Source organism: Equus przewalskii, chromosome 16 (genome assembly GCF_037783145.1).
Source record: "Equus przewalskii isolate Varuska chromosome 16, EquPr2, whole genome shotgun sequence".
NCBI classification, from domain to species: domain Eukaryota; kingdom Metazoa; phylum Chordata; class Mammalia; order Perissodactyla; family Equidae; genus Equus; species Equus przewalskii.
In genome coordinates this window covers 65,534,416-65,555,315 of record NC_091846.1, presented here as the reverse complement: position 1 = coordinate 65,555,315, position 20,900 = coordinate 65,534,416, and the positions used below count along the sequence as shown (strand labels likewise).

At 36.5% G+C, this 20,900-nt stretch overlaps 1 protein-coding gene across 2 annotated transcripts in view; it reads right to left on the bottom strand.

Annotated features, from left to right (window-relative positions):
* The window catches only part of DNAJC3 (DnaJ heat shock protein family (Hsp40) member C3), a 69,959-nt gene that overhangs the window by 30,070 nt on the left and 18,989 nt on the right, over positions 1–20,900 (bottom strand). For both annotated transcript variants that reach the window (XM_070579080.1, XM_070579081.1), the window contains exons 2-4: positions 20,744–20,854; positions 6,887–7,011; positions 4,684–4,758 (exon numbers count right to left, since the gene is read on the bottom strand). In XM_070579080.1, the coding sequence (XP_070435181.1) occupies positions 4,684–4,758; positions 6,887–7,011; positions 20,744–20,854 (311 nt within the window). The remainder of the gene's footprint in view (positions 1–4,683; positions 4,759–6,886; positions 7,012–20,743; positions 20,855–20,900) is intronic.

The following is a 20,900-nucleotide window of genomic DNA, read 5'->3' as shown; positions in this document are numbered from 1 at the left end:
TTGTTGTTGAGATGCATGAGTTCTTTGTATATTTTGGCTATTAACCCTTTACCTGATATATGGTTTGCAAATATCTTCTCCCAATTGTTAGGTTCTCTTTCCATTTTGTTGATGATTTCCTTTGCTGTGCAGAAGCTTTTTAGTTTGACGTAGTCCCATTTTTAAATTTTTTCTATTGTTTCCCTTGCCTGGTCAGACATAGTATTTGAAAAACTGCTGCTAAGACAATGTCAAAGAGCATATTGCCTATGTTTTCTAGAAGATTCATGGTTTCAGGTCTTACATTCAAGTCTTTCATCCATTTTGAGTTAATTTTTGTGTATGCTCTAAGATAATGGTCTACTTTCATTCTTTTGCATGTGGCTGTCCAGTTTTCCCAACACCATTTATTGAAGACATTCTTCCTCCATTGTATGTTCTTGGCTCCCTTGTTGAAAATTAGCTGTCCACAGATGTGTGAGTTTATTTCTGGGCTCTAGATTCTGTTCCATTGATCTGTGTGTCTGTTTTTGTGCCAGTACCATGCTCTTTTGGTTACTAGAAAGACCCATTTTTGAAAAACAATAGTATCCAAGTCAGGGGGAGGGTGATTGAGTTAACGCATTCTAAGGTCCCTGTATTATTCTGGAGGAAGCTAAAGATATTGATTACCTTCAAATGTTATTAAGCATGCACGTTGAAATTCCTGAGGTAATGACTAAGAGAAAAAGACATAGTATGTGTAATAGTGTAGAAAGAACAGAATAAGGAAGAAAAATCTAAATGAATTGGGGGAGGGAAGAGAAGGGTGGATTGACAGAGAAGAAATAGTTAGAGAATAGAATCTAACAGAAACATACACCATAGATGTATGTAGTTGCATTTCTTACATCAACCAGGTTAGCAAAAGTTACACTGTTCATATCAAGTGTTGTTGAAGATGTGGAACACATGGAACTCTCCTATGCTGCTAGTGGGAACATAAATTTGGATAACCACTTAAAGGGACAGTGCCAAACTATTCAGCCAGATTAAAAATGCCCATAACTTTCAAAGTAGCAATTATCCTCTCAGGTATATACCCTACAGCAGTGATTCTCAGACTCTGATCCAGGGACCCCTGGGAGTCCTTAATATTCTTTCAGGGGTCTGTGGGGACAAAAGCATATATGTATAAAATATAAAGAATCCATTCAAAGTGCAAGATAAACCAATGGGTTTCATTATAACAAAGTACTAAAAGTTCACTGATAAGATTTCAGAGCCCACACTGCAACTAACCTATAACCACTAGTGGAGTCTTTGTGTAACACCAACGAATATCCACAATTATCTAAAAAGACTATTAAAATAGTCTTCCTTTTCCAACCGCTTATATGTGTGAGACACATTTCCTCTAATAATGCTTCGACCAATATATAAATCAGATCTGGGAATCCAGTTGTCTTCAAGTAAGTCAGATATCAAAGAGATTTGCAAAAATGTAAAATAATACCACTCATTACCAAATTTTTTGTTTTTGAAAATATAGTTGTTTTTCATGCAAAAACAAAGCTATTTATATTTACACATAGTGGGTTTATTACTACTTTTAAATTAATATTTAATTTCTAAAATTAATTTCTAATACCATAAACATTGATAAACAAAAGCTCCTTAGAGTCCTCAATATTTAACAGTAAGTGGGATCCAGAGACCAATCCTGAGAACTGCTGCCCTGAAGAGATTCAGTATGAGCAAGGAAAACAAAACAGATAAGAATGTTCATTGAACCTGGCAGAGGATGAACTCAAATATTTGTTAAATTCATAAATAAAACCTACCAGAAATGAAGCAGGGAAATGTGAGAATATAGCTAATTTCTCCTAATTGTAACACACAAAAAAAAATCTAAGATTCCAAAAGACTCTCTTGTTCCATCAAGCAGTTTTAATCAAACCAACCCATTTCTCAAGTCTCCTCTCCTCCAAGCTTCCCTAATTGTTCTATATTATGGTAGTAATCGCCTTTCTCTACATGTTTAAATCACTTAAGAAACTCTTAACAATGGAAGTAAGCTAAGAAATCATCTTGCCCAATCAACTCTCACTTTATAAAAGAAAATACTGAGTCTCACAAATGGTAAGTAATCTGCTCAACAACACACAGTTAATCAGGAGACAAAGTGAGGTGGGTCTCCCAACTTCTGGTCATATGTCATTCTCAATCTTAATGAGCTATCTTGTTATTTAGACAGCTCATATGTCACTTCTTACAAATGCCTCTGCACTGTTATTTTTTACATATTTAGGGCTTATTTCTTCCAACTAAAGTGAAAACTGCTGAAGAGCAGAAAGAACAGTTAAAGCCTACTTTGCATACCTATTTTTTTTCACTTAATACTATTACCCATGAGACAGTTTTACTGTCTTCAATTTACAGATAAAGAAATGGAATGATTATATAACTTGCCAGAAGTCTTGCTTAAGTTCAAACTAAGGTCTCTATCTCCAAAGCCCATGCTTTGGATGATGGTGATGATCAATTTATTTGAGAGCTTTATTTATTGAGAGCTTTCTGTGCTCCAGGCACTATTCTAAGCAAATCCTAAAATCCTAAAGGACATTTCAGATGATCTCCATTTTATACAAGAAGTAACTATGGCTCAAAGTCATTTCCAGACCCTACATTCTTCACCATTCCCTCTTATGCATACACTGACATCAGACTGCAACTGCCTATTTGACATCTCTCCCATGGGACATTCTAAATGGCATCTCAATAACAAGGTCAACAGAATTCCATTTCCTATCTCCAACCCACTGCCACTACCACCGCACCCCCCCAATCCTCTTCAATAAATGGCTCTTCTTTATTATCTAAGCCAAATCCTAGAAGTCATGCTAAATTCCTCTTTCCCTTATATAAGTCAGATTCCATTTTATTGCTGACATCTTTTAAGCCTCACCCCTCCCTCTTCCCTTTCTGCCTCACATCTGAACAATGACTAAGTGAAATAATCCCTGGAAATCACTTAGCAACATGCCCCGCACATCCGGAGTGCTATGTAAATCATGGCTGAAGTACAAAGTCAGTTCTAAAAGCCAAACTTCCTGTCTCTGTTCCAAAGCTTTTCTTTTTTCTTCAAAACTTGTTGTATACAACTTTGCAAAAGGGAAAACAGCTATAAACTTTAAATAACTGCCACTTAGACTAATTTAGCACACGTAAAAGTTTTCTCTAGTTGTAAACAACTTTTACACACAATTTTTATATTGTCTTTTAATTGACTTTATTTTGTATGTCTAGGTCTATAAATCAACACTATACATAAACAATTCTTGTTAATGAATATTATTCTATCATATTGCCCCAGTGGACTATTGGTTAAGTTCAGTGTGCTCTGCTTTGGTGGCCTGGGTTTGGTTCTCGGGTCTGGACCTACACCACTCGTCTGTCAGGGGCCATGCTGTGGCGGAGGCTCACGTACAAAAAGAGGAAGATTGGCATTGGCAATGGGTGTTAGCTCAGGGCAAATCAACCTCAGTGAAAAAAAAAGAAACTACCAAATTGCTTTCCAGAGTGAATGGGCCATTTTATGTTTGTCTACATCCTTGTCATCATTTGGTATTGTGACTTTTTTATTTTAGCCATTTTGAGAGATGTGTAGTGATAGCTCCTTGTTGTTTTAATTTAGATTTCCTTAATGGCTAATGATCTTTTCATGTGCATATTTGCCATCTGTAAAGCCTTTTCAGTGAAATGTCTGTTGATGTCTTCTGCCCATATTCTATTGGATGTTTGCTTTTTTACTATTGTGTTTTGGGAGTTCTTTATATATTCTAGATACTTTATCACATATGTGGTTGCAAATATTTTCTTCCAGAAACAAATCCATGTAGAACAAAAATGCAGGTCTTAAAACAAGCCCAATGAGGGCATAAAGACATTAGCTAGCTGTCTCTCTCTAAACCATTTTTTAAGACATACCCCCTTCAATTACATGTAATCTATAACATCTTTCCAACAAATCCAAAACATTTTTTACTTTGTAAAGTAGCCATATGGGCAACAGCAACATTTCCTTTTAAGAATCTGTTTCATTATTCCTTTCAAATCAAATAAAGCATTTCCCAAGTCACTTACAGGACTTTTAGAATAGCTCAGCTGACATCTCTAGATTCTCACGGAGAAGAAAGCAGAACACATGAGCTACATGAACTGAGTTAGGATTATGTATCTATTCCATACACTTTACCTTCCCTCTGTTAAAGCGATTCTTTGATGCAGTCACTAAATATTAATACAAGATCTGTGAGTGTTTTTTTTTAAAGATCGCCACCTGAGCTAAGAACTGTTGCCAATCTTTTTTTTTCCTGCTTTATCTCCCTAAATCCCCCTGGTACATAGTTGTATATCCTAGTTGTAGGTCCTTCTAGTTGTGGCATACGGGACGCCGCCTCAATGTGGCCTGACGAGTGGTGCCATGTCTGCGCCCAGGATCTGAACTGGCGAAACCCTGGGCTGCCGCAGCGGAGCACGCGAACTTAACCACTCAGCTACAGGACCGGCCCCGGGATCTGTGATTCTTATAAACACAAATCAAACAATTCTCCCTTTTAGCTATAAAATTATTATTAAATGTCTTAATATAAAACATAAGTCCAATATGTTCACTCAAAATAACATCTTCATAGAGCCAAATACAAATTGAACTTAACATACCACTTTTTTAAAATCATCTTCTGCTTCATCGAGTTTTCCTTGTTTGAGTAGTAAGTGACCTCTCTGTAACCTTGCCTAGAAAAAAAAACAGAACAGATGTCCTGGAACTATGCATTTTCAATTTTCTTTAAACACAAAGAATAAAAGTAAATAAGCTAATGAAGTATTAATGAAATATTTATTTTTCCAATGCCCATTTGACTGGGCACTCTGAGAATAATTCCTGGAACCAATGAATGTTTTTAATTTTTGTTAAAACATGCTTTCTTAAAAATACTGTTGCTATACCCAAAATATTGAAAATGTGTCAACACAAAAACTTGTTCATGAATGTTCACAGCAATAGTCAAAATGTCATAAAAAAAATTTCCATCAACTAATAAATAAACAAATGTGATATACCCATACATAGAACATTATTCAGCCATAAAAAGGAATGAAATTCTGATGCATGCTACAACATGGATAAACCTTGAAAACATTATGCTAAGTGAAAGAAGCCAGATACACAAGGGGATATGTTGTATGATCTCATTTATAAGAAATATCCCAAATAGGCAAATCCATAGAAACAGATAAGTGGTTATCAAGGGCTGGACAGAAATGGGGAGTGACTGTTAATGAGTACAGGGTTTCTTTTGGGGGTGATAAAAATGTTCTGGAACTAGATAGCAATGATGCTTGCACAACCTTGTGAATATACTAAAAACCAGTGAATTGTACACTTCAGTGTACACCTGATATACTTCAGTGTATAATTTGTAACAAAAAAGTAAATTTGATGGTATGTGAATTATATCTCAATTTAAAAAAATATACTTTTGCCATCATAATAACTTTTTTGTCATTACTGTAAAAGTGTGTAATTTGGGACTTTACCAATCCAAGCTCTGGAAATAGTTGTGGTTTTTTTTTTTATTAACTCTCAATGCAAATATTTACTCCACCATAACCAGAATAATCATGCTCTTCCCTTTAAACATGCATCATTTTCTCCCCATCATCTCCGATATTCTCCTGCTTCTAACGTGCATAATCCCATCTCTTCCAAGAATATCAACTCTCTGATGACAAACATCTACCATAAGACAGAAATCACATCAATAGTCCACTAAAACTTATATATTACTTTTATGGTACATATAATTTCCCTAATCCTCTGTTAGAAAGAAAGAGTAAAGTCACTTCAACTAGCTAATAGCTACTATAATACAAGAAAAAGGAGCCATGTAACCTTTGTGAAAGGTTGTGCCTAGTTTGGTAAAGTAATAGATTAAAGAAAAATTTGATACTTGGGAATTCTATCTAAAAACAATAGTAATATTTCTGGGGCCAGCCAAAAGGCACAGCGGTTAAGTTTGCACATTCCGTTTCGGCAGCCCAGGGTTCGCAGGTTCAGATCCCAGGTGTGGACCTACACACAGCTTGTCAAGCCATGCCATGGTAGGCGTCCCACATATAAAGTAGAGGAAGTTGGGCATGGATGTTAGCTCAGGGCCAATCTTCCTCAAAAAATAAAAAAAATAATAGTAATATTTCAAACTAAACATTCACTCATATCTAATCAGTTATCTCAAATCCTTTTTGAAATATGGCAGAATATAAACAATAAATAAGTTACCAAATTAATTTTGAAAGCATCTCATTGGTCCTATTATTTTAAGCCATTACAGTGACCTGCCAATCATCAGGCTATCTCATTAGACTGTAAACTCCTCTCCCTCTGAAGTTTGGGTGTTGGTTCAGGGGAGGACTCTGTCTAATTCAGCATTTTGTACCCTCACCACAAACCACTGGCTTTATTGAGCTATCCTGTCTTCTTTATTCTTCCTACTACAGCTGACTGGTAATTGAAACTGTCACCAGTCACCTGATAGCCTCTTAGCTCAACAGTCTCTTAATCAACTTTCTCACCCTCACATCTTGCCCTACACTCCATCAATCCACACAGATGTCTTTCTAAACCACAAAGCTAACATCACTGCCAAGCTTCTAAAAATCACCTACTGCATCTACTGTTCCTGTTTCACAAGACCTTTGATTCCAGGGACTTTCAATTTCTCCTGTTGCCCAGTCCACTACATCACAGTGGCTTTCTATATCTTCTAGCTATGCCTAGCACGCCAGTCCTCACCTCAAGAAACAAATTACCTCTTCTAAGTTCCCTGAAACTCCCCTTTAAAAAAAGTTTAGATGAACTTACTGCAGTGAAATCCATCTTCAATTCAATCACTTTAGTTAAATCAGGAAGTGCTGCTTTTGATTTGCCCATAGCTAGAAAGACGGTAGCTCTCCGATAGTAAGCAATATAGTTATCAGGGTCACCATCTGAAAATTTAAATAAATATTAGCTCTCAGTAATTTACTCTAAAAACCAAATCACCTGAACATTATCAGAGTTTGCAATTCTATTAAGAAAAGCATTAAGAAAAGAATTTCTTCCTTAATAATGGGTCATGTTGCCTAGCAAGATCACTGCAAATAATTCCAGAATAGGGGTCGGCAAACTGTAGACTTTGAACCAAATCTAACGCACAGACTTCAAGTTCAGAATATTTTTTACATTCTTAAAGAGATGTCAAAAAAATAGAAAAATATGCAACAGAGACTAGACACAAAGCATAAATTATTATCTGGTCCTTCAGAGAAAAAGTTTGCGAACCTCCAGTCTAGAATATTAACTATATTCAACTCATAACTTATATAAGTATGCAATTCAGTCTTTGCTGAAATTTTCTTAAGTGAAACACTGATTGTGAACATGGACTATGCACTTATTCACAGAATTTTAGGAAATTATAGACTTCCAATTAAACTAATATATTGAATGTGCAATCTCTGCTCCCTCATAAACTCCAACTAAAATGGCAGTGAAGAAATAAAGTCACAAACCATAGGACAAAGGAGGAAAATGAAAATGAGAGTGAGACTAGAGAAGTTAACATTTGAAAGAAGGAAAGCAGATGGATGAGTTAGGTTTTCGAACTAATTCCACTCTGCTCAGCACCTACAAAGTGAGAAGAGTGAATTCAATTACAAGCAAATCTTGTACCGTCAATTAATCCTTCTAGAAAGCAATTTTGAAAAAACGTGTGTACCAAGAATCTTAAAAATGATCTTGACCAAATCCAACCACATATCTTAAAAAAATAAATATATATGTACACAGATGTCATCATTTTAAGATTTACAACTAAACTCCCTAAAAGTTCTACCCCTAAAGGTCTCATCATTTAAAAACATTACAATATGAAATTTATATGGCAGGATAGTATATAATCATTTAAAATGATAGTTTTGAGCACTTGTTAATGGCACCGAAAACTACCTGAAGTACTGCTGGAGGAAGGTGGGGCAGGAGGAGCAAATACGCTATAAAACTATCGATGAAAGAGGACATACAAATGGCCAATAAGCAGGTGAACAGATGCTCGACATCACTAATCATTAGAGGAAATGCAGATCAAAACCACAGTAAGACAGCACTTCATATCCCTTAGGATGGAAGGGAGGGAGGGAGGGAGGAAGAAAGAAAAAGGAAGAAAGAGAGGGAGGGAAAAGGGGAGGGAGGGAGGGAGGGAGGCAGGGGGAAATAAGTATTGGTGAGGATGTGGAGACACAGGAACCCTTGTGAACTGTCATAGGGAACGTAAAACGGTGCAGCTGCTGTAGAAAACAGTATGGTGATTCCTCAAAAATTAAACATAGAATTACCATATGAACCACCAATTCCACTTCTGGGTATATACCTAAAAGAATTGAAAGCAGAGTTCAAGCAGATATTTGTACACCCATGTTCATAGCAGCACTACTCACAATAGCCCAAAGGTGGAAACAACCCAAATGTCCATCGATGGATGAATGGATAAACAAAATGTGGTGTATACACAGAATGGAATAATATTCAGCCTTAACAAGGAATGAAATTATGATACATGCTACAACATGGATGAACCCTGAAGACATTATCCTAAGTGAAATAAGCCAGACACAAAAAGACAAATATCGTGTGATTCCATTCCTATGAGGTAGCTAGAGTAATGAAATTTAGAGAGACAGAAATTAGAATGGTGATTGCCAGGGGTGAGAAGGGAGGGGCATCAGAAATGGGAAACAACTGTTTAATGGGTACAGAGTTTCAGTTTGGCATGATGAAAAAGTTCTGGAGGTGGATGGTAAGGACGGCTGCACAACAATGTGAACGCACTTAATGCCACTGAACTATAAACTTAAAAATGATAAATTTTGTTACGTATATTTTACTACAATAAAAAAGTAAAAGAATGAGGCAGTCAGAAAAAAAGGACTATTTTGAAAAAATAAGAAAATTGGGCATTTTAACAATTAAAAAAACATTTTTTCTTAAATCTAAAACAAAAACAAAATCCATATATGATCCCAGCTAAGCATCACTGAAATTTCTTTCCTGACCAATTTCCCTTGGAAAGCGAGGAAAGAAGAGCAAAGTCAGTGGCCTGTATATAGGGTTTTTCCTGCAAAATATTGTAATTGGCTTGAAGAAGGACTAAGAAACAGAGTAACTATATTTAGAGCATACTTGATATAGAATATTTTTGGGTTTAGTTTATATTTGATTTAGAATGTGCAATAAATTAAAAATATATAGGTCTGGTCAGCAAAACTGGCTGTAAGAATGACTGGCTACCTAAGGATTACTAAAACTTAAGTGACTGTCCCTAAAAGCAGAAGGAAATTCGCTACACATCAACAATAGTCATCTGGGCAGAGAGATCGGATTTTCTTCTTTATACTGTCCATGTATTCCAAAATGTTTCACAATGAACATGAATTACTTTTATATTCATTTATTTAAAAAAAAAACAAACCTTAAGTTCTCCAAATTTAATTACACTAAGCAGAGAATAAGAAATACTGAAAACAACATGATTTAAGGTCTGGAGTTTACACCACAAGTGACTTATTTGATTACATGTGAAAATAAACCTTCCATTACCTCAATTTCCAAAACATTCTATAATACATATCTCTTACTGCACCTAACACTTATCAATACCTCCTGATATCAATTATTTATACACATGCCTCAGTCTAGAGAAAATAAATTCCATGAGTGAATTCATTTTTGTGTCTCCATAGCACCTGGTCCACAGGTACCCAAGCAAAAGGAAATTAAAACAAACTCCTGATAACTGCAAAGGACACTTCAGGCCAATGCCAACACTGAGACCTGCCTGGGACAAGCAAGGGACCCAACAAAGTCAGCAAGATATGGCTCTTAAACAAACGTGCCTCACCAGGATATTCAGATCATTCTCCCACATGATTAGCAATGGCATTTTCAAAAACAGATGATGTTTATTTTGAACTCTGTATGAAGTTCTTTCAAGAAAAGAAGACTGTTTAGTGCTAGCTTTGGGTATTTTATCAAGAAAGTACCTTCAGTAAACATTGCATTGGAATTCTACTTGGAAAAAAACCTGACCATTTCAGTTCATGCAGAAAAACTTCCGAAGAGGATTATGTATGACTTAGCTTTTGTATTAAGAATTTGATTACAAACATATAAAAAAAGTCTATATAAAATATTTGAGGTGTTCACTTTCACTTATTTTACTATCCAGTTTTCAGGTAGTTTTAAGATATGAAATGGGATTAAGACCCAAATTTATAACAATCAACCTTTAAAAATTAAGAAATCAGATGACAGTGGTCAACACATGAATCAAGAATCAATTTGCTTACTTGCTTAGCGGTATAGGGTCACCCAAAATGGCAAATCAAAATAGCCTTCCAGTGCTCTTCATCTTAAAATACCAACAGTTCCTAGAACTAGCACCCATTCCTATATCATTGTGCATGAAGTAGCAACTGAACAAAGACTGGTTTAAGAAATTCATGCTTAGTTTCTCAAAATACAAGATTTACTGACCTTGAAAATAATCACTTTTCCTGTTATCCATTAAATATACAATTGTTGTTAGTGCAGTAGACTCTGACTCCTAGCAACCCTGTATACAGCAGAGTGGAACCCTGCCCTGGCTTTTTGTGCCATCCTCTCACCTTCTGGCACTGTATCAGACAATGCTCCACTGCTATTCATAAGGTTTTCATAGCCAATTTTTTTGGAAGTGGGTGACCCGGTCCTTCTTCCTAGTCTGCCTTTGTCTGGAAGCTCTCCTGAAACCTGTCCACCATGGGTGACCCCCCTGGTATTTGAAATCCTGGTGGCATACCTTTCAGCATCACAGCAACACACAGTCACCATAGTACAGACAACTCACAGACAGGTGGTGTGGTTCCCTGAGTGAGAAACTAACCTGGGCCACAGCGGTGAGAGCACTGAATCTTAACCACTAGACCACTAGGGCTGGCCTTCAATATACAATACAGTTCATTATTTAAATTACCTGCAAGCCTACATAGAGAAACACTAGATTCATGTGAAAACAAGTCATTCAAATTGTTATACTAGTTTATTAGAAATTTGAACATGGGAGATGGACTTAAGGTCTAATCCTAAAACTATCAAACAATTCAAATATAAGAAAATTAGCCCTAATGAAGAAAATACAACCACTATCTGGAGAAAATACATCAGAAAGTTAACTACAAATGATGCTGTAAACAGTGGAGGTGGGAAGCAGAAAGACCACCAATCCCTGCCTAAATACAAAAAAAATTTTTATTCTTGCTCCCAGCTAATCCAAGCCTACCCCTTCATTCATTCAAACTTTTACTGAGCACCTACCAGAGGTTAAAATAATAATAATAATAATAATAATAATAATAAGATGGCACCCATCTTTAAGAAGTTCACAATCTCCTGAACTGGAATGTGACCTTTGGAAAGCCACTGGAGACCTCTTTGTTTCCTTCTGTCTACATGTGGATAGTAATGTCCATCCTCATTTCACTAGTGAGGTTCAAAAGTGATGAGAAAGCACCCAATATGTTTTAACAACAAATAAATGTAGACATGGACTTTACTTTTCAATTTAGCAAAACTATGTAAGTGTGATACTGGTTTTCTTACCAAGCAAATGGAGAAACCAATCATTTCAGACAAGTCCACCATTTAATCCACCACTTTAGACATACATTTACGCCAGATACCCCCTAGGGCTCATTATCCCGGTAAGACCATGCTGCAGGAATGAGAGGTGGGGCATCTTCACACCTGCACTGCAGTTTTCTCTGATGACAAATCTCTAAACAAAACAGTGTCTGACTATTTCATAACACTGAAAAAGATGCAACTATTTCAGAAGACTATTTGGAAAGTGCCAACACTCTTCCTTAAATCACACTGTTTCCAATAGATCTATAATATTTTCCAATCAGTTCCAAGTCTTAAAACTCCTGCCAAAAAATATTTACATGCCAGAAAGAAAAAAAATTCAAACCATATCACTGATAGATCTACACTACAACATAAAAATAATTATTTTTGCTGCTATTCAGTTTAAATACATAAACCTTACACTGTGTAAAAAGGTAATCATAAAACATACTGTGCTTGAGTAATTTTGAAACTATATCAAGTACTTTTTCAAAAATAAAAATGGAAGAAAAGAGAGGGGGTGGAGCAAAATGGCAGGGTGAGCTGACCCAGGACTCTCTCCCCTCCAAAATACAACCAAAGAAATGGAAAAACTGACTTTCAACCAATAACCCCTAATGCCGAGACCATCAGAGAGCTACAGAGCAAAACAACAGAGGACAGAGAGGCTACAGCTGGCCTCGGAGGAGCTGGAATGGGGTAAGAGAGAACTTCACTCCCTCCCCTAGAGACTGGGATCGCTGCCGACAGTGAGGGAAGGAGCAGGGGAGAGGCCACGCGACCAGGGGACCATCCAGGACTCCGCGCGCTGGTGCAGTGGAAACCCACTGATGGGGGAAAGCTTCCGTGTATGGGGACTCCATCAAGCCAGGCCCCGGGGAGACCAGAGAATGAGAGCTGATCGAAATCCAGATCAGAATGCGAGAGAAAGTGCCCCTCCTCCCCCAACCTGCGCTGGGCGCCACCATCTTGGCTGAACATGGAGGGCTCAGGACACGTGGCTCTCAACCCCCATCTAGTGGTGACAGGCTGTAACTGCAAACGAATACTACCATCATGCACAAAAAGCGCTCCTCTACCATTCAGCAATTTATAAAAGCTCCAGACCAGAAGGAAAACAGTAAAAATGCAAAATTAAGTCCTGAGGACTTGGAAATAGGTAAACCAAGTGAAAATGAGTTCAGAGTAGCTATCATCAAAAAACTCAATGAGGTAGAGGGAAACATAGAGAAACAACTCAATGAGATCTGGAGTTACTTCACAAAAGAAACTGAAATTATAAAGAATCAATTAGAAATACTAGAGATGAGAAATACAGTGGACCAGATAAAACAGAATACGGATTCTCTGAATGCCCGTGTAGACACCACAGAGGAGCAAATTAGCATAATCGAAGACAGACAGGCTGAATGGCTCCAGACAGAGGAAGAAAGAGAACTAAGGCTTAGAAAGAATGAGGAAAATATCAGAGAAATAGCGGATTCAATGAGGAGAATGAATTTAAGAATTATCGGAATACCAGAGAGCGTGGAAAAGGAAAATGGAGCAGAAAGTGTGCTTAATGAAATTATACAAGAGAACTTCTGGAAAAGGAAAATGGAGCAGAAAGTGTGCTTAATGAAATTATACAAGAGAACTTCCCTAATCTAGGGATTGAGGGAGAAATGTGTGTGGAGGAAGCTTTCAGATCTCATAGATTTCTCAATGTAAAAAGACCTACTGCAAGGCATATAGTAGTAAAAATGGCAAAAATGAAAGACAAAGAAAGAATACTCAGGGCAGCAAGACAGAAGAAAATAACCTAGAAAGGAACTCCTATCAGACTTTCAGCGGATTTCTCTACAGAAACCTTACAAGCTAGGAGAGAATGGAGTGACATATTCAAAACTTTAAAAGATAATCTTCAGCCAAGAATACTCTATCTGGCAAAAATATCCTTCAGATATGAAGGAGAAATTAAATCTTTTCCAGAAAAACAAAAGTTAAGGGAATTTGTAACCAAAAGTCCTCCACTACAAGAAATCCTCAAGAAGGCTTTCATACCTGAAAAAATAAAAAAAAGGGAGAAAGGGGTCACAAACCACAGAGTAGGGAGACAGATAGATAGAACCAGAATAGGATAGCAAATATTCAACTATAGCATTAGGATAAAGGTAAGGAAACCACCAAAGCAAAGACGATCTTATCACTCTAACTACAAACTTATAACACGAGTTGGAATAAGAGATGAAAATAATAATTTACAAAGGGAAGAGCAAAGGGACTAAATCAGCCGAGGCCAAGTAAGTAAGAGACCACCAGAGAATAGACTATATTATACATGAGATTCTAAATACAAACTTCAGGGTAGCCACTAAACTAAAAAACAGAACAGAGCCACAAAACATGAATAAGGAAAAATCTAAGAAACCCAGCATAAGAAATTGCAGAAGTCAATGGGTAGGCTAAAACACACAGGACGAGAAACAAAGGTAATGCAGGAAAACCAGATAACGAGCAACAGAACGACAGTATTAAGCCCACATGCATCAATAATCACCCTCAATGTAAACGGATTGAACTCTCCAATAAAAAGACACAGAGTGGCAAAATGGATTAAAGAACAAGATCCAACAATTTATTGCCTCCAGGAAACACACCTCAACCCCAAGGACAAACACAGGCTCAGAGTTAAGGGGTTGAAGACAATACTTCAAGTTAATATCAAGCAAAAGAAAGCAGGTGTTGCAATATCTACATCAGACAAAACGGATTTCAAAATAAGGCAGGTAAAGAGAGACACAGAGGGACAATATATAATGATCAAAGGGACACTTCATCAAGAAGAAATAACGCTTATAAATATCTATGCACCCAACATAGGAGCACCAAAGTTCATAAAGCAACTATTAACAGACCTAAAGGAAGATGTTAAAAACAACACAATAATAGTAGGGGACCTCAACACCCCACTCACATCAATGGACAGATCATCCAGACAGAAAATCAACAAGGAAATAGTGGAGCTAAACAAAAATCTAAAACAATTGGACTTAATAGACATATATAGAACACTTCATCCAAAAACAGCAGAATACACATTCTTCTCAAGTGCACGTGGAACATTCTCAAGGATAGACCATGTGTTGGGAAACAAGGCAAGACTCTACAAATTTAAAAAAATTGAAATAATAACAAGCATCTTCTCCAATCATAATGCTGTAAGGCTAGAAATTAATTACAAGAAAAAAGCTGAGAAAGGGACAAGGATGTGGAGACTAAACAATACGCTACTGAACAAGCAATGGATCATTGAAGAAATTAAAGAAGAAATCAAAAAATACTTGGAAACAAATGAAAATGATAATATGCCATACCAACTCATATGGGATACAGCAAAAGCTGCACTAAGAGGAAAATTCATCGCAATACAGACACATCTTAACAAACAAGAAAAATCCCAAATAAGCAATCTTAAACTACACCTAACTGAATTAGAGAAAGAAGAACAAACAAAGCCCTAAGTCAGCAGAAGGAGAGAAATAATAAAAATCAGAGCAGAAATAAATGCTATTGAAACTAAAAAGGCAGTAGAAAGGATCATTGAAACAAAGAGCTGGTTCTTTGAGAAGATAAGTAAAATTGACAAACCCCTAGCCAGACTTACAAAGAAAAAAAGGAAGAAAGCTCAAATAAACAAAATCAGAAATGAAAGAGGAGAAATAACAACAGACTCTGCAGAAATACAACAGATTATAAGAGAATACTACAAAAAACTATATGCCAACAGAATGGATAACCTAGAGGAAATGGATAAATTCTTGGACTCCTACAATCTCCCAAAGCTCACTCAAGAAGAAGCAGACCATTTGAACAGACCAATCACAAGCAAAGAGATTGAAACAGCAATCAAAAACATCCTAAAGAATGAAACCCCAGGACCAGATGGCTTTCCTGGGGAATTCTACCAAACTTTCAGAGAGGATTTAATATCTATCCTTTTCAAGCTATTCCAAAAAATTATGGAGGATGGAACACTTCCTAACACATTCTACAAGTCCAACATCATGCTGATACCAAAGCCTGACAAGGACACCACGAAAAAAGAGAACTACAGGCCAATATCACTGATGAACATAGATGCAAAAATTCTAAACAAAATTTTGGCAACCATAATTCAGCAATTCATCAAAAGGATCATACATCATGATCAGGTGGGATTCATACCAGGGACACAGGGATGGTTCAACATCCGCACACTGATCAACGTGACACACCACATCAACAAACTGAGGAATAAAAACCACATGATCATCTCAATAGATGCAGAGAAAGCATTTGACAAGACCCAAAAGCCATTTATGATAAAAACTCTGAACAAAATGGGCATAGAAGGGAACTACCTCAACATAATAAAGGTCATATATGACAAACCCACAGCCAGCATCATACTCAATGGACAAAAACTGAGCGCCATCCCCCTGAAAACAGGAACGAGACAAGGATACCCTCTATCACCACTCTTATTTAACATAGTACTGGAGGTCCTGGCCAGAGCAATCAGGCAAGAAAAAGGAATAAAAGGAATCCAAATAGGGAGGGAAGAAGTGAAATTCTCGCTGTTTGCAGATGACATGATCTTATATATAGAAAACCCTAAAGAATCCATTGGAAAACTCTCAGAAGTAATCAACAACTACAGCAAAGTTGCAGGGTATAAAATCAATTTGCATAAATCAGTAGCATTTCTATATTCTAATAACGAGCTCACAGAAAAAGAACTCAAGAACACAATACCATTCACAATCACTACAAAAAGAATAAAACACCTCAGCATGAATTTAACTAAGGAAGTGAAATACCTATACAATGAAAATTACAAGGCCTTTCTGAGAGAATTGGATGACAACATAAGGAGATGGAAAGACATTCCATGTACATGGATTGGAAGAATAAACATAGTTAAAATGTCCATTCTACCTAAAGCAATCTACAGGTTCAGTGCTATCCCAATCAGAATCCCAATGACATTCTTTACAGAATTAGCACACAGAATCCTAAAATTCATATGGGGCAACAAAAGACCCCAAATTGCTAAAGCAATCCTGAGAAAAAAGAACAAAATGCGAGGCATCACAATCCCTGACTTCAAAACATACTACAAAGCTACAGTAATCAAAACAGCATGGTACTGGTACAAAAACAGGTGCACAGATCAATGAAACAGAATTGAAAGCCCAGAAATAAAACCACACATCTATGGACAGCTTATCTTTGACAAAGGAGCTGAGGGCATACAATGGAGAAAAGAAAGTCTTTTCAGCAAATGGTGCTGGGAAAACTGGAAAGCCATATGTAAAAGAATGAAAATTGACCATTCTTTCTCACCATTCACCAAAATAAACTCAAAATGGATTAAAGACCTAAAGGTGAGACCTGAAACCATAAGGCTTCTGGAAGAAAACGTAGGCAGTACACTCTTTGACATCAGTATTAAAAGGATCTTTTCGGACACGATGTCTTCTCAGACAAGGGAAACAATAGAAGAATAAACAAATGGGACTTCATCACACTAAAGAGCTTCTTCGAGGCAAATGAAAACAGGATTGAAACAAGAAAACAACCCACTAACTGGGAAAAAATATTTGCAAGTCATATATCTGACTTAGGCTTAATATCCATAATATATAAAGAACTCACACAACTCAAAAACAAAAACTCAAACAACTCGATCAAAAAATGGGCTGGAGACATGAACAGACATTTCTCTAAAGAAGATATACGGATGGCCAATAGGTACATGAAAAGATGTTCATCATCGCTGATCATCAGGGAAATGCAAATCAAAACTACACTAAGATATCATCTTACACCCATTAGAATGACAAAAATATCTAAAACTAATAGTAGCAAATGTTGGAGAGGTTGTGGAGAAAAAGGAACCCTCATACACTGCTGGTGGGAATGCAAACTGGTGCAGCCACTATGGAAAACAGTATGGAGATTCCTCAAAAAATTAAAAATAGAACTACCATACGACCAAGCTATTCCACTACTGGGTATCTATCCAAAGAGCTTGAAGTCAGCAATTCCAAAAGTCCTATGCACCTCAATGTTTACTGCAGCATTATTTACAATAGCCAAGACATGGAAGCAACCTAAGTGCCCATCAACAGATGATTGGATAAAGAAGATGTGGTATATATATATATACACAATGGAATACTACTCAGCTGTAAAACAGAACAAAATCGTCCCATTTCAACAACATGGATGGACCTTGGGGGAATTATGTTAAGTGAAATAAGCCAGTTAGAGAAGGACAATCTCTGTATGACTCCACTCATATGAGGAATTTGAAAATGTAGACAAAGAGAACAGATTAGTGGCTACCAGGGGAAAGGTGAGGTGGGGGGTGGGCACAAAGGGTGAAGTGGTGCACCTACAACATGAATGACAAACATTAATGTACAACTGAAATTTCACAAGACTGTAACCTATCATTAACTCAATAAAAAAAAATGGAAGAAAATATGCCACAACCATAAATAATGTCACCTGTAGCATTCATTGATACTCACAATGCTCTTAGCCAAATTCTGTTACAAACTTTAACATCAATTCCTAACACAGGAGAAGTTAAAGAAATAAAGTACATTATAAAATTTACAAGTTGAGAAGCATAAACATTTTAATGAATAAATAAACACAATGAACTTTTTATACAGTCAGTTTAAAGCAATGTATTAAAATATGGATGATATATGACCACAAAAGTTAGTGAACATTTTACAGGAGTACAGCTCCATGACCTTCAGCAGTAAGTGCATAACTGGTTAGTCTAGAAGTCAGGAGACCTGGACTAACTCGCTGTCAGTGAGAGGCTCTCACTAACTCTCCGGGTTTCCTGAAGCAGTAATCATGGCCATACCAAAAATCTGATGTGGTAAAGGAGACAGCTGAAATAGAGGATCTACAGTTCCTTTCTGTGCAACACGTCTCGTCAGAGATTCAATAGGCCGTGACAGCACAGCACCCCAATCGCTGCGTACTGCATATTCTCATCATATACCATCTCAACTTTATTATCTACAGTTACTTATGAATAATCTGTATTTTAGATACACTAAAATGATCAATGTCTCCAACTACATAGGTCTTCCTCAGAAATTACCATATGTGCACCATTTGAGAATCACTGCTATTCACCAAATTATGAACATTGCTATTTGAATTCTGAATGCACTAGAAGTGTTTCACTTTCTCCCTTTACTGAATTTCACAAACTACTATGTTTTAGCTTTACTAATTTACATCTGTCTGTAAAGACAATAATATTTTATTGGCTATTTTGGGGAAGAGCCATCTCAAGATTTCCAGTAAGGCAGTGAAGCTAAAGAAAAATAGGCAGTCATTTTAAACCACTTTAACAATATGCCATAGTCCTTAATGTTTCTCTTAAATGTGAAATTAATGACAGCAAATAATAAAGTATAAAACAGGTAGAAGGCATACGTTTCTGAAAATATTCTTGTGGTAGTAGGAAAGAATCAATTTGTTTTTTCTTTTTTTTTTTTGGTGAGGAGGAAGATTGGCCCTGAGCTAACATCTATTGCAAATTTTCCTCTTTTTGCCTGAGGAAGATTATCACTGAGCTAACATCTGTGGCAATCTTCCTCTATTATTTTTGTGGGATGCTGCCACAGCATGGTTGGACGAGCAGTGCTAGGTCCGCATCCAGGATCAGAACCTGCAAACCCCAGGCCACTGAAGTGCAGTGTGCAAACTTAACCAGTACGCCACGAGGCCAGCTCCCAATATATTTTTTAAGATATGTTTTATCTAAGACAACTGACAATTTTAATAACCATACAGCAGCACTAAGGACGTTTGAATCACCAGAAAAAGTATGGACTTAGTAATGACATGGTCATATAACATATAGTTTCTAGTGAAAAGTAACTTGTACAAATTCTTGTCCCAATTAACTGCCACTTCCCAAGGTGAGCTAACCATTGAAATGTAAAAAACTTCCTAATAGAAACTCCACATAGTTAAGAAAACTCTATTAACATATCAAATCTGTTTCTAGAAAAGTCTTAATTTTCAGACATGGAAATTATATTTATTTCTATATACCTTACATGTGTGGATTGAATCCTATTTTCAAATAAATTATTATACATATTATTCCCACCTAATCGTCACAAATATTCCTATTTTGAAGGAAAATGTTGCCAAGCCAAAACCTAACTACATTTTAGTTATACGTAAATTACAACAATAGAATAATTCTTCTGGTGAGCAGAATTGTATCTTATGAAAAATACTCCACTTCATTAACCTCAGGTTGACTTGTCACTCTTAACCATCCCAAATAAAGGTGGGAATGTATAAGTAAATAAAAAGGACTCAGGAATGTCAACGTCAAAAAGTCCCATCACAAAAGTGTATGTAGTGACTCATAAGAAAACCCTTTAAGCCCTCACGTAGAACCTATTTTTTCTGGTCATCTCGTGTCTCACAGTCCCAATAGACTAAAAGCTGCAAAGATGACTGATGTCACAGACAGACACAAGCAAGCAGTAAAAAGTAACAGCCTAAGGAGTGGTGGGAGTTTGACCAGCCCTGAGGAGGCAATGAACTGCAGGATTCCCCAAGGGCCTCAAACTAAAGTAATTACTATACTGATTGTCTCAAGTCATCAAGAAAATTAAACTGTATTCAGTGAAATCTGTTTAAGGCAGAAAACCATATAATACATTGAGAAAAGTTTTCTGTTAAAATTCTCTTGAATTATTCTTGGTTCTTACAGTAGTAAGTCTCAGTTACTTAGAAAATTCTCTCACGTTAGATACACATGCATTCAAGTGTTACACATTTATTTTATTAATCTAGTTCACCCAGAATCCTGTAAATATTTTTAAATGTTTTCTTTAAACATTAAATAGTGTTTATTTTAAATGTTATCCAAAAAAAGAGCTATTAATTAGAATTCACTAAGATGGACATTGACTGTTTTGGTTCCAAGATACAAACCTACTGCAGCATGAAACTGAGATAAAGCATCAGCTAGCTGCCCAGCTGCAAGTAATTTCTTGCCCAGTTCAAGATGTTTCTCAACATCTGCATTGACTCCACATTCAGCACCTGAAAACAAAAAAAAATAAGTTAACTTTCCATGAACCAAGATTTA